This window comes from Phymastichus coffea, unplaced genomic scaffold, assembly GCF_024137745.1.
Source record: "Phymastichus coffea isolate CEN01 unplaced genomic scaffold, Cenicafe_Pcof_1.1 PCOF00072, whole genome shotgun sequence".
NCBI lineage: Eukaryota > Metazoa > Arthropoda > Insecta > Hymenoptera > Eulophidae > Phymastichus > Phymastichus coffea.
In genome coordinates, this window is record NW_026706883.1 from 361,370 (window position 1) to 382,381 (window position 21,012).

At 34.6% G+C, this 21,012-nt stretch overlaps 4 protein-coding genes across 4 annotated transcripts; 2 read left to right on the forward strand and 2 right to left on the reverse strand.

The window, feature by feature from the left end:
• Positions 1–3,869: 3,869 nt before the first annotated feature.
• On the reverse strand, positions 3,870–5,079 carry LOC131668034 (larval cuticle protein A2B-like). The gene is made up of 4 exons (XM_058941850.1): positions 5,068–5,079; positions 4,348–4,636; positions 4,142–4,269; positions 3,870–4,061 (listed from the first exon to the last, which is right to left on the reverse strand). The coding sequence occupies exons 1-4, from the start codon at positions 5,077–5,079 to the stop codon at positions 3,870–3,872; spliced, it is 621 nt and encodes a 206-aa protein (XP_058797833.1).
• A 5,193-nt stretch (positions 5,080–10,272) lies between these two features.
• On the forward strand, positions 10,273–11,465 carry LOC131667969 (larval cuticle protein A3A-like). The gene is made up of 3 exons (XM_058941756.1): positions 10,273–10,315; positions 10,779–10,947; positions 11,017–11,465. The coding sequence occupies exons 1-3, from the start codon at positions 10,304–10,306 to the stop codon at positions 11,463–11,465; spliced, it is 630 nt and encodes a 209-aa protein (XP_058797739.1). The 5' UTR covers positions 10,273–10,303.
• A 3,321-nt stretch (positions 11,466–14,786) lies between these two features.
• On the forward strand, positions 14,787–16,865 carry LOC131667970 (LIM domain-containing protein A-like). The gene is made up of 2 exons (XM_058941757.1): positions 14,787–14,795; positions 14,907–16,865. Exons 1-2 carry the CDS (start codon positions 14,787–14,789, stop codon positions 16,863–16,865), a joined length of 1,968 nt encoding a protein of 655 aa, XP_058797740.1.
• Positions 16,866–19,148: 2,283 nt separating this feature from the next.
• LOC131667971 (larval cuticle protein A3A-like) lies at positions 19,149–19,748 on the reverse strand. Its single transcript, XM_058941758.1, has 2 exons — positions 19,737–19,748; positions 19,149–19,589 (listed from the first exon to the last, which is right to left on the reverse strand). The coding sequence occupies exons 1-2, from the start codon at positions 19,746–19,748 to the stop codon at positions 19,149–19,151; spliced, it is 453 nt and encodes a 150-aa protein (XP_058797741.1).
• Positions 19,749–21,012: the final 1,264 nt, after the last annotated feature.

Genomic DNA, 21,012 nt, shown 5'->3' on the forward strand with positions numbered 1-21,012 from the left:
GCGGATTTATGTCCGTCGGGGCTATAAAATAGTGAACGATACTCGGCCGCTAAGTGACATTTAAAGGCTGACGCTCGGGCCCAAACTCGCCGGGCTATTAAGTGTCACTTATCGCCCTTGTATCGTTAATTACTATTTATATCAATCTACGAAAATGCCAAATCTTAGAAGCTCTGCGTAACCGGATACATTTATATCGATAGCACCACTGGAAAATGTCGCGTTTTAGTCGTGATATGATTGGCTGAGAGATGGTTACGTGGTATGACGTATCGTTTCGTTTCGTTTCGTTATGGCCGTGCGAGGACTCCGATGCGCCACAATTCAAATTAGAGAAATAAAATTTGAAATTTAAAAGAGTTTTAAAGTTTTTCTTGGTAAGCAGGGTGTATAAAAAGGAGTTGAGTGGGTGTAGGAATTATTTTGTGAAGTATATGTGGGAAAGTGAGTATAATTATGATTGATTTTAGTTGTCGGTAATATAGGTGTTTTGATTTTGTGATAATATGGTATTGGCGAAAGTAGAATTATATTGAAAAGTTGCAGAAAAATGGAATAAAATAAAGGGAAATACATATATATCTTTTGTACGTTGTAAATTAAGACGTATGCGAGCAACGGAAACTAATTATCAGAATATTAAACCTGGAAGAATATTTACGGATGTTTTCATAGAGGCAATAAAAAGTACACGATGTTAAATGTATTTTCGACACTCCGTGCGGAAAGTGCGTTTTTCCCGCACGCTCGGCAAAAAGCGTGCGTTGAAAATCGCACTTTCCACACGACGTCTCAAAAAATACGGTACGGCACATGTTTGGGAAAGAGTTTCTCGTCTCGTGTACCTTTCCACCCTCGCTTCGCTCGGGCATAAACGCTACACGAGACTAGAATCTACTTTCCCACACTTGTATTGTAATGTACTATTCTCACACTAATAAATGCATCCATTTCATAATAAAATTATCGTTATAAATTATATTTCATAATAAAAATATCATAATATTATTATAACAAGTTGAACATAAAAATCGTTAAAAAGTTATATTTTTTATTTTATCTATTGTAATCCATTTTATTTATAACATACACAATTTTAACTTGTGTCGCATAATGGAGTAATATAGATCATTAATGTAATTATCTCTTGAATATTTATTAAGTTTTTTAACTTATTTAGAAAAAATGGTTTAAAAACTTTCGGATATTTTCATTAATTGTGCTAAAATTATGTCTCTGATCAAAAAACATGCGAGAAGTTTCAGGGAGTTGCAAATTTTTCCTATCATCCTGTTATTTTCTTTATTCATTCACTTGAAAATATTATCTAATTTTCTTTCCTAGGTAAATTTTTTGGCTTCTGAAAGTGGAAACTCTTGGGGAAAACCGGGTAACAGGATGTAGATAAAATTCCGCAGCCTCCTTGCTCTATATCCAAACCTACACAAAAAAAACTTTACGACTTTTCGGAGGAAAATCGGAACGTGCGCGACAAAAGGAGCATCTGTTTCGATTTTGAATTCTTAGCCTTTCTTTATTTCAGTTAGAAATGCTCTCCTTATTTTCACTTCCAAATTAAAACCTAAGTTGCACGTTAAACACACAAAAAAAAAACATTTTCGCTTAATTAAACGGTCCGACGTTACATATGCATAAATTATGAAATTAAAAGAAATTTGTGAAAAAATATAGTCAGGCACATGTGAAAAAGGGAAGACAAAATTGCGCACGGCTTACATAATGTAAATATAAGTACCCGAAAAGCTGCACTTTTATTGAGTTAGAAAATATTAATGATTCTGAAATCAAAGTGTAATTAAATATTTATTTGTTAATTAATTAAAGTAGACGGATGTCAGTAGATTTTTTCTATGGATTGTATATGTGAAATATTTAATTTACCCATCTAAGTTTTAATTTTCTTGAAACATTGAACTAAATAATAAAATAAATAAACGATTAGCACGCAAAGTGTGCTTGATGAAACTAGTGCATATAAATAATTGAATAAAATTATTAATAGTTTTATTTAGAACGAATATGATGTTTTTATACTACATAGTATGCATGTACTATAAACTATTAAATATATTAAATAATATAACGTGAAAATTTTGAAAAACTTATAATTGATGTAAAATATTGTGCAAAGTTCATTAATGTAACTACTGTATCATACTGTACTGTTTGCTTCCCATATAACTGACCGTCTTCTACCTCGGTCCTTATGCACATTAGGTGCAAAAAATGATTAAATATTTCAGTCGGTAAATAACGACTGACAATTTAATGACGCTACTGAAACTTTTAGATTATAATTTTCTGAATATATACCATATATGTTATTTTCGGATAATTTCTATTACTCTTGAAAATTTGGAAAAAAAACTATAGAAGAAAATAGTTAAATTAGATTGAAAAATATTATATTTGAAAAAGAGTAATAAAGATAATATAAGTTCATTTGGTTTCTCTAATTAAATAATAGCACAATTCCTTTTTTCTGAATAGATTTAACTTTTTGAAAAATTATAGAAATAATTGAAAAAATATAAAGTTTTTAAAAAACAGGTATTTTTTTAATCGTTAACATAATATGATAATTTAAATAACCCACATAAAACTAATATGTCTACATCCGTGTAATTTAAAATTGATTTCCCTACTTTCAATAGTTAAGAAACAATGAATTCATAATATCAAATTATATATCTTCGCTCTGGCTATCGAATTGACAATTATTTCTAACTGTTTAAATGGTAGATTGTCATATGATTAAAGTAACATGAAAAAAAAATAATATGATCAATTTAAAACTAAAGCTGATAATAAGAGTATGTTATGGTTTTGATTTATTTTACGATTTTTATGTGCGTATAACAATACCAACAATTTTTTTCACTAGAGATTTATAATTACGTGAATAGAATAAGAGATACTCATATACCAATCTAGAATTACAACAATAATTAGAGTAAAAATCTATGGTTTCATTTAAAAAAATTCATCAGTGGATAATTCAACGAAAATGTTACTGGTGGAACAGAAATCGCAAGTGAATTACTATCCATGTCGCTTCAATTTCCGCAACAGCAAGGTCACAGACGGCTTTAATGAACCATGACAGAAAGTCTTCGCGAGTGGATATTCGAAATATACAACACATTTATATACCTATGTATAATGTCACAAATGGGAAGAAAGGAAAGCCTGAGGACAATGCGGGGAGGTTGGTGAAAGGACCGCATCTCAGGAACAAGTGGATCAAGGACTTGAGGCTCAAGGGTTGTCACGTTCCCATTCAGACTCTATAAGTGCGAATTGACCAAAAAATTATTTTTTTTTCATATCTGTTAAATAGATATTACAGCTAAAGCCCTCACTCTTGTCTAGAGTGGGCAAATATGTGAAAAGATATTTATCAAGAAATATATTATTTTTATCAAGAAATATTTATGGCATAATTGCAAATCCTGCACTAACGTGTGCAAAGCTCTAAGAACTCCGGAAGTTCTATAATTTTAACCGATAAATTTTAATTAAAATTTCACTTAGTTTTTTGTATATCAACTATTGATCTCTCGTTTAATTAGCATTACCCATGAATAATACGTACAACAAACACAAGGAGAAAAGGAAAAAGGGGGTTGAGATAAGTGAATCACAAATAAGACACAGATTTTTTGATTGCTATTAATGTATACTACGTTTTTTACATCTAAATATAACAGTCAGTTCGATGTGGATAAACAGCATGCGAAGTATGTATATTACAAAATAAATAAGAAGTCGCAGAGTCAAAGTAATGTAATTCTGAAAAAAAAAAATATATAATGTAGACCGAAGAACCTGTACAAGTTCGAGATGGTTTAGTGGTAGTAAGCGGAAGAGTAGGCAAGAGGAGCGGCTTTATAAGCAAGCGCTGGAGCGGCGGCGTAGGTCTTGACTAAAGCTGGGGCAGCAGCATATGTCGCGTATGCTGGGGCTACGGTCTTGACCACTGGGGTGGCGACAGCTTTAACGACTGGCTCCTTGTGAACGACTGCGTTGAATCCGTTGACCTGTTGCGTGGGTATTTTCTTCGTTATTATCGTGCGATTCTTTGTTTCAATATTAGCATGAAAAATATTCAGATATTCACCGGATCAGCAGTGTACTCAACAGTGCGCTTGGTGCCATCAGCATCAAGGAGTGAGTAGCTACCCTGAACGACATCACCGTCACGAGACTCGTGTTGGGTCTTGACATCACCGGTCAAGGAGTCATGAACTGTAGAATGAAATTACGTTGTATGAATGATTACCAAATAATTAGTATCGAATTTAATAGTAATCAACGAGATTGTACCATCGTAGGAGTAGCTGTACTGTGGGTGAGGGTCATACTCGGTGTCGACAGCCTTGGTGATAACGGTCTTGGCAACTGGAGCGGCGACAACGGCAGGCGCAGCATATGCTACAGGTGTGGCAGCATACGATTTATAGGCAACTGGAGCCGCGGCGTAGGATTTGTAGGCGACTGGAGCTGCGGCGTAAGCCACTGGAGCGGCGTGGTAGGACTGTGCCGTGTAGGCGATTGGACCGGAGGCCAAGATACCAGCATGGACGTATGCTACCATGGCGAAGCAAACAATCAACTGCAAAAACAAAATTGTTCTATTTCATTAGAAGTTTCAATGATTAATAGTCTTCGATGCTTAAGCAAACAAATTCCTTTCAGTAATTATCGAATTCAATTTTTTGAACAAGTTTGTAACCTGAAATTCAACGAATTTATAAAAATGTTGAAATTGTTTTAACAATGACTGGCGATTTATGCGATTTGTAATAGTATGCAACAATTGAAATAAATGCTTGACTTCAAATTTTGATTTTTGCATTAGATAAATAAAAGAAATATGAGGAAAATCTTGAAACAGTCTTAATATTGTCACTAAAAGCCGAAAACGATACAGCACTAAATTTCATGCGGTGCGAATACTTCCGTCGAATTGAACCACTGCTTTCACTTTCTTTTTTTTCGCAAGCTCTCACTAATCGCAACTAGCACCGCAAGACAAATATCTACCTTGAATGCCATTGTTGAATAAGTGCGAGTGAACTGTTGCTGGTACTACAGCTGACGATGGGATGCGAATGATGCCAAAGCTAGCAGTTTTGGACTCTTTTATAGTGGTCCCCCGAAAAATCGGTCTCATAGCGCTCAACAGCGGACGCTCGAACGGTAGCGGGGCGACGCGCGAAAATTGGGCAAGAAATTGGATCGCTCCCGCCCGCTCGAGCGCTCGTGGACCTATCCGAGCATGTGCAAGCACCTCTGCGTCCTTGCCGTTGTGTATGCGTGTCTTATAAATGTTGCGTCATTTCCCCGCGGCGAGTGCTCGACATTTTTTTCGTTTTCGTCTTGTCTTCTCGGCTTTTTTCTCTCTCTCTCTCTCTCTTTCTCCCTCTCTCTTTCTCAGCGGTCAATCGATCGAAACATGTATTGCTTGATTGATAGGCTCGACTAATGCGTATTCACGAGTCCGCGCTGCTCATTGTGCGGGGGCCGACGTATAATGCTTACTTGAGAAAACGTTTCCGTCGTGTGCTTGGCCTGATGAAATTTTGGCCAGTTACTTTATGATAATGCTTTTATACTCGCGCGAATTGCATCAGGCAAGGGCGTGTGTATACCGTACCCTATTAAGTCCAAGTGCTTGCAGTTTCGAAAGCGCTTGGAATTCCTGGCTATTGTAAATAAGCCAGTGAGATTGTCTGCAAGAAATTCCTGTATTATAGCCATCAAAAGAACTGGTGCGGGTCAATATTTTACTCAACAGTTCTTATAGTCTAGATCTATAGAGAATATATCCAGTGTTCATCTTTTTACCGAATTGAAGAAATAACACAAAATTTCTCTTGATGTAACATTTTGCCAATGTTTTATGAGCAAAAGGACTGTATGATTGACTGAATAATTGCAACTTGTAAACTGGAAGAAACTTTAACAAGAGCTTTGAAGGACAATTTCGAAATTGGTCAATAAAATTTTAATTTATTAGAACCTCGGCTGGACACTGCAGATCGCAGTGAAGCCCAGTTGTCGAAATATGCTTAAGGTCAATTTTGAATTTGACTAATGTTTTATAATACTAATGTTCTAAATCGTATCCCAGATGCATTATAATTTGATGCTTAACTTCTGAAGTGCCTGAGGCATTAATTTAGGCCACCCCTTATTTCAAAGCCAGAACTTTCGTATGAAAGTTAATTTACACCTGTTTCATTAATTTTTTTATTGGGCAGCTTATATATCAAAGAAAAGCTCTAGGTCATTTAACCCTTATATTTTTGAATTTGGTGTATTATATTAAACACTTTACGACTTCCAGTGGTTAGCCAAGAAAATTTGTAGTACATGCAAATACTATATCAAGTCATAAGATCGTGAAGATTCTTGAGTATCTTTTTAAAGAAATTTTTCTCAACGATGAAAAGACGCCAAGTTGAATGTGCTGTTGAGTTCAGATGCGCCTCGATCTTTACGTTGAAACTTGATATTCACAAGCCTGTCGTCTCATTAGTGTCGATCGTGAAATTATTCTGTACCCGTATGTGCAAACGCAATGTTTTCCAATTCTTAATAAATTGAGATCCCGATTTCAAAGATCCCAAGTAACGCATGCTTTATTGCCGTAGCTATGCAATACTGATATAAATATTTTATTTTAATAAACGTGATTCTGACAATACTGTAGTAATGTTGGTTAACCTTGCGGTTGTCACGTGTCCAATGTGTGAGAAAACTTGCTGCTTTTCACTCTTTTCTGAGCTGGTTTTTTACGGATCATGTAAGTTTTAATTTGTTATTAATTTTAATATAAAGCGTAATTATAGAAAATTCAGTCGATGTGCTGAAAATGATAACTTTTGCTGTATAAAAATGTGTTTATGTTTCTGTATTCACATCGGTATTATTTTGCACCACCTGTAAATTCTTTCTTATGTGCTAATGTAATATAATATTACCCTATTGAGAAAGATATAACTGAAGTGCACATATTATATGTGAATTTCTTTTCAGTAATAAGATTGTTTTAAAACGCTTAGAGTAATTGTAAATTATAATAAAGATGTTTTAAATAATATTACTTCTTATATTGTAAATTCTAATTTAATGCAGATAATGACAGCATGTAAATTAATTTTACTGGTCGACGTAATGAACTTATTCGAAAAAAATGTAGTTCTAGCAAGATTGCATTTCCGATGTATTTTGATCTACGAGTAAAACAACAAATACTTCTGAAAGTGTAAATTTTTATAGGTACAAATTTTTGCGAGACTGACCGGATTTATTTTTTGTACATTGTCAAATAGATGCTAATCTCGCAAGAATATTTTTAAACGATTATCAGTTGTGAATCAAATATTTTTACGATATAAAAAAATTTATGAATGGGGATAAATATGGTTTGACATAAATTAACTAAAGAAGAATATAATATAATGTACAAATAAATTGTTTTGGATGCCTGAACATATATAATATTATCTTTAAATATTTGTGAGAAATAACAATAAAAAAAGAAAAATTATAAATTTTGAAAATAATATGGTAAAAAATCAGTATTATCGGCAAAAGCCAAGGCTTCTCATATCATAAGAAAGTCATATTAAATTTTTTTGGTGACAGATGGAGTTACATAAATAAAATTATAAATAATCTAATACTGCAAAGTCTGTAAAAAATAATTAATACTCATTATTTTTGCTCTTAATGCCGCAATTTCGACTTCTTCGTAATGCTTTGGTCATGAGCCAAAATATTTATTCTCAAAAACTTCTTTATAATTGTTCATCGGCAAAAAGTATGCACATCTGTAACACCCTGATAAAGTGAATACATATCACTGTTGTTGGCGTTGTGACTTGAACATCGGGCTCAATCAACAGCAGACTCACGTTTCAAAAAGATACTCTCCTTTTTTTTTGGCTGAATTCAATTCCTTTAATTACCGCCACCGCAACATCACAGCGATTTTTTTTTCTTATGGGATCGACAAGGTCGTCGAGCTGCCTACAGTGAACTTCCTTCACCCGTCTCAAGTTCAAGTCCCGCGCGCGTTGTAGTTATATAACCTAATATTATCTAACGTTGCTTTCTATTCGTAATGGATGATTTACGAAAGAAGCAGTGAGGCGAGCCCACGCTCAAGGCAATTAAGAGAGTATTTCATTATCGACTTTTACCCGAGGCGGCGACGGCAAACGTAAAAAATAGCTGGCGCGGGTCCCGGAACTCTCATGGTCGCGACTTTGAAAGTAAGACCGGCAACATTATTCTGGCCAGTGAACGCCAAGGTTAAAGAAATTCTCCTACGCCCTTTACTTGTTTTCGCATGTCTGGACGTGGCTTGCACCTGCGCTCTCGGAGATGATTATTCTACTGAAGCCTCTGCGGCTCATTCGGTTTTTCCAACGAGAATGGAGCATTGTTGTTTTGAAAGCTCTTGGGTATCTTACATTTCTTTATGAAGAAGTGTAGGTTCTAAATTGAGGTAGATAAATTTTGAGTGCACTTCGTCGTTGCTTTTTTCAAGTCGGTTTTTATGCAAAAAGGGTTACAGCGAAAAAGGGCTATACAGCTCGTGCCATTTTTTAAAACAGTAAATTGATTGGTTAATTATCATCAACAATACTTATGACAAATAAATATATAGAAATTATTTTGGTTTTTATTATTTCTATCTTCCAAAATCGAGCCTCGATCCAAAACGTCGTTAAAGTGCAAACACAACCAACTGTTTAATATAATTATTATTTATAAAATAATGATCGATCAGTTTTACGTTGCAAAGTCATAAAAAGTGTGTTAGAATCTCCATAGTATTTTTGCTTTATAAAAGATTTGATTATTTTGTTATGTTGCTGTCTAGTTGTTCGTGTGTATATTTACATTTTCCTCTACAATTAGAAAATTTGTTGAAACGAAAGATCAATCTCGATAATTCTGATATTCGAACTCTTGTTATTCAATACAGAAGCTAAATTTTAAACTTAAATAATAAGTAAAAACGACAGTATCAAGTGAAATTCGCATCGCTAATTTTTGTTGTAAGTGCTCGATAAGTGAAAGGATGCTCAGCGAATACATCTTACATTACATTATATGCTCTTTAGGCATGCATACGCGAAATGAAAAAACTGCACGCTGAATTAATGCTTTCGGAGGATAAGTAATATATTACGTTGTCGCTCGACACGTCTCGGAATCCGTGAAAGCAGCTGAATATTTATTTTTCTGGCTTACATACCTGCGAACGATCATTAGGCCTGACGTAATCCGTTATGTTTTTGTAGGCGTGAGAAAGAGCTGACGACTAATCGGAGAAAGATATATCTTTCTCTAGATGCAGAAAAAAATCAAAGCGAAGGTTGTTTGAAGGACGAGGCAGTGTTACTATGTCAGCATTCTCTTTGTGTATCGTAATTTTGATGCTAATATCGCACACTAAAATCTACGTGGACGTCTAGAGTGTGTCTTTTCGTTTCGAAATCATTTTATACAGATTGATATCTAACGCTCCACATCAAAATCAAGTCTATCAATATCTTAAGTACTTGAAAATGTGCTTATTAAAATGTTAGTCCAGTCGTATTTTTAAACTAGAGATGTGATCATGTTGATCGACCCTACTCGACGTGTCAGCAACAATTCTTATATTTCTGATAACTCGAAATTAATTTGATTCCGGTTTCTTTGTAAGTGAGCCAAGTCGACACTTTGCATATTATGTTATTTATTGCACTGCTGGGTAAAGAAAAGCGCAAAATTGCCGAAGAGCTTATTAGCTTCGAGAGATGAGATAGCTGTTTTGGTCTCTAAAAAATGATAGTTGTTGGATGTTCCCGGGTACTTGGCTGGTGCATAAGTCAAAGAGGCCATCGTTGGCGAGGCGCGTGCATCAGCGTGCAAAGTGGCAAACAAAGGAAAACAAGAGCGGTAAGGTCGTTCAAGTACGCTGCAGCGTCGTTGTCTTTTTCGCGGCGGACACCTTTCCCCTGGCGAAGGTAAGCCGAGCACTCCCGGAGCTGCTGCGGCTACGACTGCGGGGCGGGGCGAGCCGTCTCGTGGCACATCCGGCCAAGTTCAAGAGCGACCCTACGCATCCAACGAGCTTTTGCACGTTTCTGCATGCACGCAGCAGAATTCGAGTGGGGCTGTTTCGGCATCCGTCTTCGGGTATATAAGTTCCACGACGCAGTTGACCAGGCATCATTGTTCACTAGTTGATCACGCCGATCTTCTGCTAACCGCAATGGCTTTCAAGGTGTGTACTTCACGGGGCTGAAAGAGTAACCGTTAACTTCCTTCGTAGTTACAACTGCTTATCCATTCGCGCTTCTATTCCGATCGATTATTTGCTGGCGAAGACGTTCATACCTGTTCGTCCGATTTTTACTTTTCTCTAGTTTTCATTTCTCTTTTCTTGTATAGCCGAATTCATCGGTCGCGAACATGCAGTACGTCATTTTTTGACCTTTTCTATCGCGTTTTCACCGAAATTTCTCAACTGATAGAAACTAGGTCATTTTTAATTTTGTCTTATTTTTTAATACATTTTTATAAGTGCACGTGATTCTTGCATCAGCCAGTCGAAAGAGAATGCGGCATTCGAACTTGACACTGAAGTCGCTTTTGAAAACGTTTATTTGCAAGGTTTCGCGCCAATTACGTCTTCCAGCTTATACATTCACCGGATCTGATGATAAAACGAAAAATTTTTGTTGTAGTTCGTCGTCTTAGCTGCCCTCGTGGCCTGCGCCCAAGGTGGAGCCCTTCTGCCAGCCCCCGCGGCGATCGCCACTCCTTTCTTGGCTGCCCCCGTTGCCAGACAGGTCCTAACTAAGGTGTCGGACGCGGAGTTCGACCCCAACCCACAGTACAGCTACACCTACAATGGTAACGTTCGATAATTAGTATCACGAGCTATCCGATTCTGGAAATTTCATTCTCTGTTGTACTTGACAGTGGCGGACTCGATCACCGGCGACTTTAAACATCAGGCCGAGACTCGCGATGGTGACGTTGTCCGTGGCAGCTACTCCCTCCTCGAATCTGACGGCACCAGGCGAGTGGTAGACTACGCCGCCGACGCTCTTAACGGTTTCAATGCCGTTGTGCGCAAGGAACCAGCTGCAGTGGCCATCCCAGCCCCAGCCGCCATCTCCGCAGCCATCCCCGCAGCTATCCCGGCACCAACCCCCATCGCTGTTAAGGCCGCTCTCCCAGCCTTCCCGGCACCCATTGCCAGGTTCGCTGCTCCTCTGCCAGCTGCTCTGCCCGTGGCTGCCCCGGCTCTTCCCTACGCTGCTGCGGCTCCCCTGCCACTGGCTGCTGCCCCTGCCTTCCCGGCTTTCACCAGCTACGCCGCTCCGGGCATCTTCCGCTCCGGACCCATCATCAAGTCTTTCTACTAAAAACTGACCATCTAGATCGTTTTTTGGCTACATGAATACCTGGCGACAAACGGTACCTTCGATTTGTACTTCGGCTCCACATTATTTATTAAAATATATAAATCTTTGACCACAAAACCATCAAGAGTCAATAAAATCTATTACCAAACCTAAAGTTTGGGTTCTTCTTACAATTTTTCCTTTCAAAGATACTTTACAATTAACAGTTTAAACGTCATTTTTTTCTATTCGGTCTCAAACATATATGCGGTTTTAATGCTATTTGCGTAGAAAAAATTTTTATGCAATCACATTTTTTAAATGGAATAAATGGATAAAATCCACAGATAAAATACTCGCTTACAAGCACAGATGCAACACGCTAAAATTCTTACATGAAAGCGTGCTAAAGAAAGAAATGAAAAAAAATACACAGATAAGTAAAAATATCAATATTTTATCGAATGTATTTATTATTTTCATAAATCTTTGTCAAGTTAACGAGTTACCACAAGAATATTCATTATTTTGAATAGCCTGTCTTATGCTTATTATAATCATTCATAACATTTCGTTTATGTTTTCTCGATAATTTGTGAGTTCACCACCTGCACTCTCGAAACAGGTATCTCGCGGAATATAAATCAGCGTACCCCTCAACTCATAAATCAAACTCCTGATAACTTGTCCTTGGATGTCGATTTATAAAATTGCGCTGGCACGATGCCATTCTTGTCTTTTCCCGCGTAACGTAATGCCGACCACGCCTGCGTTTACCTTGATGATGCCCTCTCGAGGAGAAAATAAAAAACTGTGCCTTTCTCCGCTCAACTCCCTTCGCCGTTGCAGTATCTCTTATTGCCACTTACGCGAGGAAGCCGCAAGGATGTTCCGCGACCAGCGTACAGCTGATATTTCAGGTAAAGATTGAAGTTTATTCCAACTTTTGTTGGTAAAATTGCATTTGGTCTACGTGCAAATTGACATATACTCACGTGTATTCTTATTTTGAGTGTCGTAAAAAATTAAAAAATAGTACAGGGCTATCTGATTTTTGCTCTTACTTTATGATTGCAAAATAAAGAGAAATGGCAAACTCATGAGCAACTTTGTCGACTTATTAAAATTTTCATAATTTCGAACAAAGTCGTGACTCTCCTATCAATGTATATGTTGGTTCAAGATACTAAGTTATTTTTATGGCATGAAGATACTTAAGAAAAATGATTGCACAAACAGAATCTTAAAATTCTTTACTTACAAATTAAGCTTTGTAACTCGTGACAAACGAGTTTCTCGATAATTTTCTTTATTACTCTTTTAATTCAAGCTTTCTCGTACACGGTGCCGGTGTATAGTAGATAACTACGCTAATGATCACAGAAACTAATTGTATCATTACTTATTTGGTTCAAGGTTGATCTGAAAATGGAAAATAATAAAACCGTTAATTACTTATATAACGTCATCGAAATTGTAACTAATCGTAATCCATCGTTTTGTGTTATTGTTATAATGTATCAATGTTAGCATGTGAGATATAAAAATTTTTCATAGGAGCCAGCTTAGCATAGCTATAGCCAATAATGATCGAAGTATGGTTGTCAAAATTACATTTATAGAATTGTGATTGAATAATCTGCTTATATGTTAAAAATAATATTACATTTTAATACAACAAATTTATGGAAACTGTATGCTATTGGAAAATTGCTTCACTTTACCTAGACATCCGCATATTCAAGACGAGTGATATCGCTACCGAATGTGTAATGCCGGTGAAGGCGTCAATGAGTCACAAAAACATGTTCAATCCAAGCAACGTAATTTCCATTATTCAAAAGGTTCACTGAAGAACAATTGATTAGTATAAGTTGCGCTTTTTCGTTTTTGTAACGACTTTGTCGATTTCTATTTTGTTCTATTATCTTTTGAGAGTAGAGCAACATTGTTTTGTAATCCCACATTTTGAACGTTAGGGTCAAATGAATTCATTTTCAATGTGTAGATCGTTTTCGATCTTTTTTACTTTATTAAATTGTATTATGACTGTGTCGTAAAGTGAATAATCATTTAATTTGACTCATTTTTAAATTGCATGGATTGAAGACATAATATAATATTTCTCTCAATGAGGCATGTTAATAAATGATTAAAACTCTTGATAGAAACTACTTATAATTAAAAGTAAAAATATAAAGTTTATATTTTTATAACTATAATTCATTCATTATTAAGGTTCTTATTACAAACTATTTTACCTAGTAGATTACATATTTTTTTCATATACGATTTGATGAACTCGATGTGCAAGATGCTGTGCATTAATTGTCATCTGGAAAATTTTTGTCGATTTAGTTACGTAATAATTTCGGTTTTATGACTGCGCAATTCTTTGTTTCGTTTTTTAGAAACTTTTCATCACCTCCTTAGCAGAAAAATTGCCTTTCTTTTTTTGATAATACCTTTTATTTTTTCAAAATCGTTTTATTATTAATAATTATTCTATTTCAAAATAGCTTATTACTTAAAAATAACACACAATTAAATAAGTGTAAATAGAGAAACTAGTAATAAGTATGTTACAAGAAAAATTTTAAGTAATTTATATATGTATTTTATATATTTTGGTTTGTAGAGCATATCAGTCATATTCATTCGTTTCGATGAAAATCTAAGATTTCAAATATTCAGTTCAATACTGCTGGACATTGAAAATTAAACATATTTCGTTGTCATAACATTATGAAGGACAAGTTCGTTCTATTTTTATTGCAACGCAGATAGTATATTCCCAACCGCACATGATTACTTGATCTCATGTATATCGAGCATTCAAGAATGGTCGTGCACCTGGAATTCGGGACACAATATTGGGGTACCAAAAAGTAGAACATGATATAATTTGCACAACCAACAGCACTTCCTATAGTACACATTTTTTAAGGCATGACCGCAAGTGGTTAGCCCACGTATTGCACAGTGGATCAGCATTTCGGTGAAAGTCATTTTGGCATTTTATCTCGCACAACTGGGCCTCCTCCTTTTCCTGAAAGTGCCATTCTCTGCATTGACTTGCAGTTTCGACAGTTATGTAACTTGATGTCGGGCCCCCCGATCAGGTGCAACAGCCGACAAATTCGTCTCATTACGTATTAAGGTGCATATATTTTTGGGAATTTCAGCCCCGTATAAATACGCGGTGGACCGGCCTTCAAAGTGCACAGTGATCTCCCGAATTTCATGAGAGAAACAACGATTGTAACAAAATTTTATTGTGGCGGAGGCGTTCTAATAAAGTTACAAATTATCAAAGTGCATAACGTTATCTAGTCTGCGAATATGTTTAAGGTGAGAATGTGTGATATATGCCACAGTAAAAAAAGTATTTGATCGTCATTAAAAATAGTAATAGAACGAAAACTTTTTGAAACAATTTTTAATAATAATTTTCGCTTTCAGTTTGTTTTTCTTACCAGCTTGTTGACATTAGTCAACGCTGGTCTTATTAGCAACCAAAACGATCATGAAGATCACTTTGATCATCAGCCCAAATACAAGTTTCACTACAAAGTAGAAGACCATCATACCGGCGATATTAAATCCCAGGAAGAATTTCGCAATGGTGATCATGTTAAGGGTACTTATTCTCTTGTAGAACCCGATGGTTCTAAGCGCACAGTTGAATACGGCGCTGATAAACACAGTGGTTTTCATGCTATTATAAATAAGGAATATAGTCATCTTGAGTCCAATCATCATGAAACTTCAAGCCGTCATCATTTATTATCGAACCATCATGAAGCTTTAAGTCTCAATCAGTTATCAAACCATCAAAAAGCTTCGAGTCATCAGGAAGACACAAATTATTTGCAGATTAATCACAACGCAATTTTCCAGCAAAAACCAATCATACAGCACGCTCAAATTCACCAAGAAGTGCCAAAGATTCTAACTACTCATGGTCTTCGTCATTTTGCCAGCGGCGATGAACAATTACAAAAGAATGTTGAATTATCATCTCACGACTTTGGCAAGCATAGTTTGTCATCATCATATTTAGAACAAGGACATTCTGGGCTTCAAAATCTTATAGAAATCAAACAACAACATAGTCTTGGTCATTCTAAAATAAACATTGAGCAGTATCAGGGCTTGCAAGAATACGGGCACCATGAAGGTAAATCCCATAGATCAGAAATTAAGATTGAGCACGACCACCCTATTAAACATAATAAACCTTATTTTGAAAATCAAGAATCTCACCGCGGACACTCACAAATCAAGTTCGAACAATACCATGAACCAATACAGCACCACGAGATCAAAGTTAATCAACGTAAACCTCTTAAGATTGAGAGCCAACATTATGGGTCACTTGGACATGATCGCTCTGAACTAAACTTCGATCAATATCACAGCTCGCAACATGGACACTATGGAGGTGAGATTCATACATCTGAACAATTGGAACATCGGCAAATTGAACACGGAATCGAATATCAAGGACTCGAGCAGCAACATCAAATTAAACTTAAACACCAACCAATTCAGCATCAAGAAATCAAATTGGAACATCACCAGCCTCTTAAAATTGGGAGTGATAATCATAAACATAGTCACTCGGAAATAAACTTCGAACAATATCATGGATCACAGGAACACGACAGAGACGAGATCCACAAATCGGCCATTAAAATTGAGCATGTTCTGCCTATCAAACACGAGGAACATAGTTATGAACATCAAGAACTCCATCACGGACAACGAGAGGTAAAAATAGAACCTTATCACAAACCAATCCACCAATACAAGCATAATTTAGAATATCTCCAACCAATCCAGTATCAGGGAATTACACAAGTACCAATCCATCATCAAAAAATTAGCCATCTTGAACCAATTCACCATGAAATAAGAATTGAAAATCACGACTCCTCTAAAATTGGGAACCATCATCATCATCATGAGCAACAAGGCCACGGTCACTCCGAAATAGGCATTGTGCAACACCATAGATGGGGACATAGTCATGGTGATGGACAGACTGATGGTGAAATCCAAAAATCTCAAATTAGAATTGAGCACATTCAGCCCATTAAACATCATGAAGAGCACCATCATGAAAATCACAATGTTGGACACTCAGAAATCAATTTTGAACTACACAATGAACCTTTATTGGAGCACCATAAGATTGAACACAAAAATGCAGGAGCTGACCTCGACATTGAAAAGCACCAAATAATTAAGCAAAATCAAGATATCGAACAAGCCATTCAACATCATAATTTTCAGCAGAATTCAAATGAAGGTTACAAATATGAAAAGCCGGCTATTAAGTTCGAATATCCCACCCATCAAGATTCAAACGAGGGTTATAAATACGAGAAGCCAGTTATTAAGTTTGAATTTCCATAAAAGAAAAATTTTAATTAAACATTTTTATTTCCATACACATCATAAATAATAATTTTTTTCAAAAAATCATATTCTCATAGAATGAAAACCCAATAATATTCTTGATAATCAGTTCTCGATTACAAAATTGTTACATTTCTCAACTTCACTTATATTATTATACATTAATTCATGTGCATTTCATCTACTCTTCATTATAAAAATTCCAAGCAAAGAGTAAAATAATATTTTCTAGAAAGTTTATTACGGTTTTTCTGTAAGTTAATTCTTTTAGTATTATATAACATACTTTGCTTATGTAAGACAAATTTTTCTACTGCATTCAATAGCAATTCACCAGAGAAAATGTAAATACTAAATATTATCCTTAAAATTTTAACTACTTGAATAATATGCCAAAGCAAACTAAACTAATTTCATTCACAACTAAATTCCAATATTTAATAGATGCAAGATATTAGATTCCGTTATTGATTTATTGTTACATTGATTTTTATGTCGCAATGTAAAAATTTGTTCTGAAAATCCTATATTTAAAATTTTTTATTCGAGTAGCTTACAATAAACGCAAATTTATTTGACCATACTATGTAATTAGAAAATAAAATTTTCGACCGCTCAGAGAGCTGGACGAATATAAGAAAATAATAACGTACATACGAAAACCGTAGCAGTTGTGAGATTCTGAGAGAAAAGCATGTTTTACGAAAACGAAAATGAGAGTAAGAAATGACGTAGTAGCCATCATTGCCGATCGGTTTTGTTTGTTTATTTTCGGTATTCGCAGTGCGTTCTTAGATAGAAATATGTTAATTTGTAAGATGTATTTTTTAATATGCATTGATTCATCAGAAAAAATAATGGGCAACAGGTTTGATATACCTTGTTTCACCCATTGAAAAAAAGAGGCTATACATAATAAAATTATTAAAGTAAAAAAAAATTGTGTAACTAACTTCCTTTCTTTCTTTTTCCTTTCCCCTTAAAGATATAAACACTTATTATGTAGTTAATAAATATTTTTTGTCTTGTAATGATTGTTTTTTTGTATGCTAAAGTACATAGAAAACGAAATACGAGTTTTCGGTGAAAACGATTCAACTTTTCAACTGCTGTATGACATATAAAGTGAAATCACGAAAAAGTTTTACAACTGCATAACAAAAATAAAAAAATAGTACTTTAGTAAAGTTTCATTGTATTCTATATTTTATATAATATAAATCAAATCATTTCGCATATCGTGGTGATTTATGAAGAAATTAAAAATAAACTGTACAACTAAACATAAAACAACTATATCGACTTTTAACTGGCAAATAGAGATATATTTTATCCAAACCACTCCATAACCCTTTTTAATGAACTATAGTGGATTTGACTAATAAAATCGCAGATTATTTTTCACTATCATTTTAGAAGATGCATTACGGCCGTTATAAAAGGAATTTATTTTTCACCAATTAAAAAAATTGAAGTACACATATATACTCAAAAAATAAACACAAGATTTTTGGGTATCAACGGGCTATAGCTAAGGGTTAAATGCAAAATATACTATTAAAAAAGCAGATTAAGTGTCAGTGAAAATATTTGAAATCCAAAAATAATTTCATATCGTAAAGTTGTATTTGTTACAGAAAAGATAGGAACAGATACAGATGATTTCATAAAATGTATTTTTGCATTCGATGATGTATATATAGTAGTTCGTTATACTACCCTTTGGACTAGTTTCATATCAGAAAAAATGTAATACTTCAATATCTTCAATATAAAATCTCTAGCAATATTATAAAATTTAAATAATTTTATTCAGATCCCTATTTAATAATACTTGCTTTTACGGTCTGCAATCAATTGTTAAAACAAAAATTGTGATGAACTCATTAAAAATTTGCAACGATAAAAAAGCAATACAGTATTTATAAAGTATTTATGCATATTAATTAGAAATAGTTAATCTTTTAGAAATGATATTTTTAATACTTCTTAAAGAATCGCGAAATGTGTAATTTATTTTGAAAAAATATACGTACATTTTCTACAATACGCTAAGGTGTTTAAAGTAAAGATGAGAATTAAAAAAATAATATTATTTTAATAAAGATATATCATTTTTTTATTATGTTTAAAGTTTCAATTGCAATAGCATTATACAATTAACTAACACACATTTATCAGCATGATTGGTATATTATTTACAGTAAATCGTACCAATCAATTATTTGCTAAATTCACAAATGCTTATCAAGAAGAGTTGATGGATTTTCTTGCAGTCTTTTAATAGTAAGATTGGCCGTGACGATTGTTTAATTGGTGGTGCAAGATAGAATCTGGCTGATTGTTAGAGATCAGAGCTGGCTGGTGAGCGTGTTCACGTTGAACAATAGCGTTGAAACCAGAGTGCTTGTCAGCGGTGTACTTAACGGTTCGCCTGGTACCATCGGCTTCGATCAAGGAATAACTGCCCTCAACGCGGTCTCCGTCGCGGGTCTCGTGCTGCGATTTGATATCACCAGTGTGATGGTCATGCACATCGTAGGAGAAGTGGTAGCGAGGATGAGCGTCGTGGTGATAATCCTCTTCGTGATTGCCGATGTTATGGATTCCTAGGGGTGCCTTTTGCAAATAGTAGGGCAGCGGTACTTGGTGCGATTGGTAATTCAAAGGTAAATGAAGAGCAGTAACAGAGGCAACCACAAAGGTCGAAAGAACGATGAGCTGTAATAATGGTAATTTATTAAAATTTCTTGGAAAAGACTTTTTTAATTATTATTGCTCAATGAATTTTATTTTAAGCTAACTTTATGGAAAAAAGGATTCAAAAGAAAGTTGCTAATTGTGATTGTTAAAATATAGAGAGCTCACTTTGAAAGCCATGTCTGCTGTTTGTGTTTGAAGTTGATTGTGCTGTGTTGACTGTTTGTGTCCAGTGAGAGACTGATGCAGTTTCGGAGGTAACTTAGACTTTATATACCAACGCTGCAGGTCGCCTGCTGCACGTGCAGGTACACACCCGAAATTATTTCGTAAGTGGACCAAGCGCCACTACCGTCGACCCGCGTAATCCAAGAACGGGAACAAACAAGAAAAAGGAAAAGACTGCGGAACAAAACAAAAAGCCCTTCTGAATGTAACCTGCAGCATATAGCAACAGGCAGTATGGGATATAATCTCTGCTTTCTATTTTATTGCATACAAAAATTTGGTTTGTTAGGCAACAATGTTGAGAAATAATTAATCAGTCGTTTGGATGTAAGTATTCACATATATTTGTGAAAATAGGCTTTCATTGAGATAATCAAGAAATTTTAATTATAAATAGTAGCACACTTAAATAGTATTTATGGGGATAAATTTTACAAATTTTCAATAAATAAGAATAGCATCAAATATCACATGTAATTATATGCTTTTTTTAGAAAAAGCAAATAGTGATGTTGCATGCATAAGATTCAATTCTTAACTAGAATTTCATTGCATTGAATATTTTTCAAGAATCCATAAAACATAAAATTAAGCAATATTTGTCAATAAGTTAAACTATTATTTTATAGAAGTTAATTAAATATATTTGTAAAAATTGTTTATATAACTTATTGCGTTATAAATATAAACCACACTAAACAAATAATATATTTATCCTTTGATGAAATTTACATGTATTTTTGTATCATGTGTAGATATGTAAATTTCACATGTATACAAGATACCTGGATTGATATTAAACTTGGGCAACATTCGTATTATAATGGCGCAGATCAATAAAGTTTGATAACTACCTTGGCTAACACACCAAGTCAAATAAAAAAAATAACATGACGACAAGAACTTGTGCTTTTCTAGAATATTCTAGTTTTTTAGTTACCGTATATACAACACCTTAGTTGTATTTAATTAGATATTCCTTAGTGTCAGCAAAATTTAAAGTGAAAATACAAGTCAATACATATGCATACATACATACACATGACAGTCCAATTTGCTTCATAGGGCTTTCAAATTTATGTGTTTTCAATATTAGTAATAAGATAAATATTTTTCTTTTAGTCATTAATTTTTTTGACAATATTTTTAGGAAATGGTAGGTTTAGTTTATAAAATGTTAATAATTTTTTAGTTATATAATGATAAAGGAGCGTAG

Bases quoted from the DNA above. Each gene is read 5' to 3' on its own strand.
- LOC131668034 (XM_058941850.1), bottom strand. The intron at 4,270-4,347 runs GTACAATCTCGT...TTCATTCTACAG, and splicing joins GTACAGCTACTCCTACGATG to TTCATGACTCCTTGACCGGT. The intron at 4,062-4,141 runs GTGAATATCTGA...CCCACGCAACAG, and splicing joins TTGAGTACACTGCTGATCCG to GTCAACGGATTCAACGCAGT.
- LOC131667969 (XM_058941756.1), top strand. The intron at 10,948-11,016 runs GTAACGTTCGAT...TGTACTTGACAG, and splicing joins GTACAGCTACACCTACAATG to TGGCGGACTCGATCACCGGC.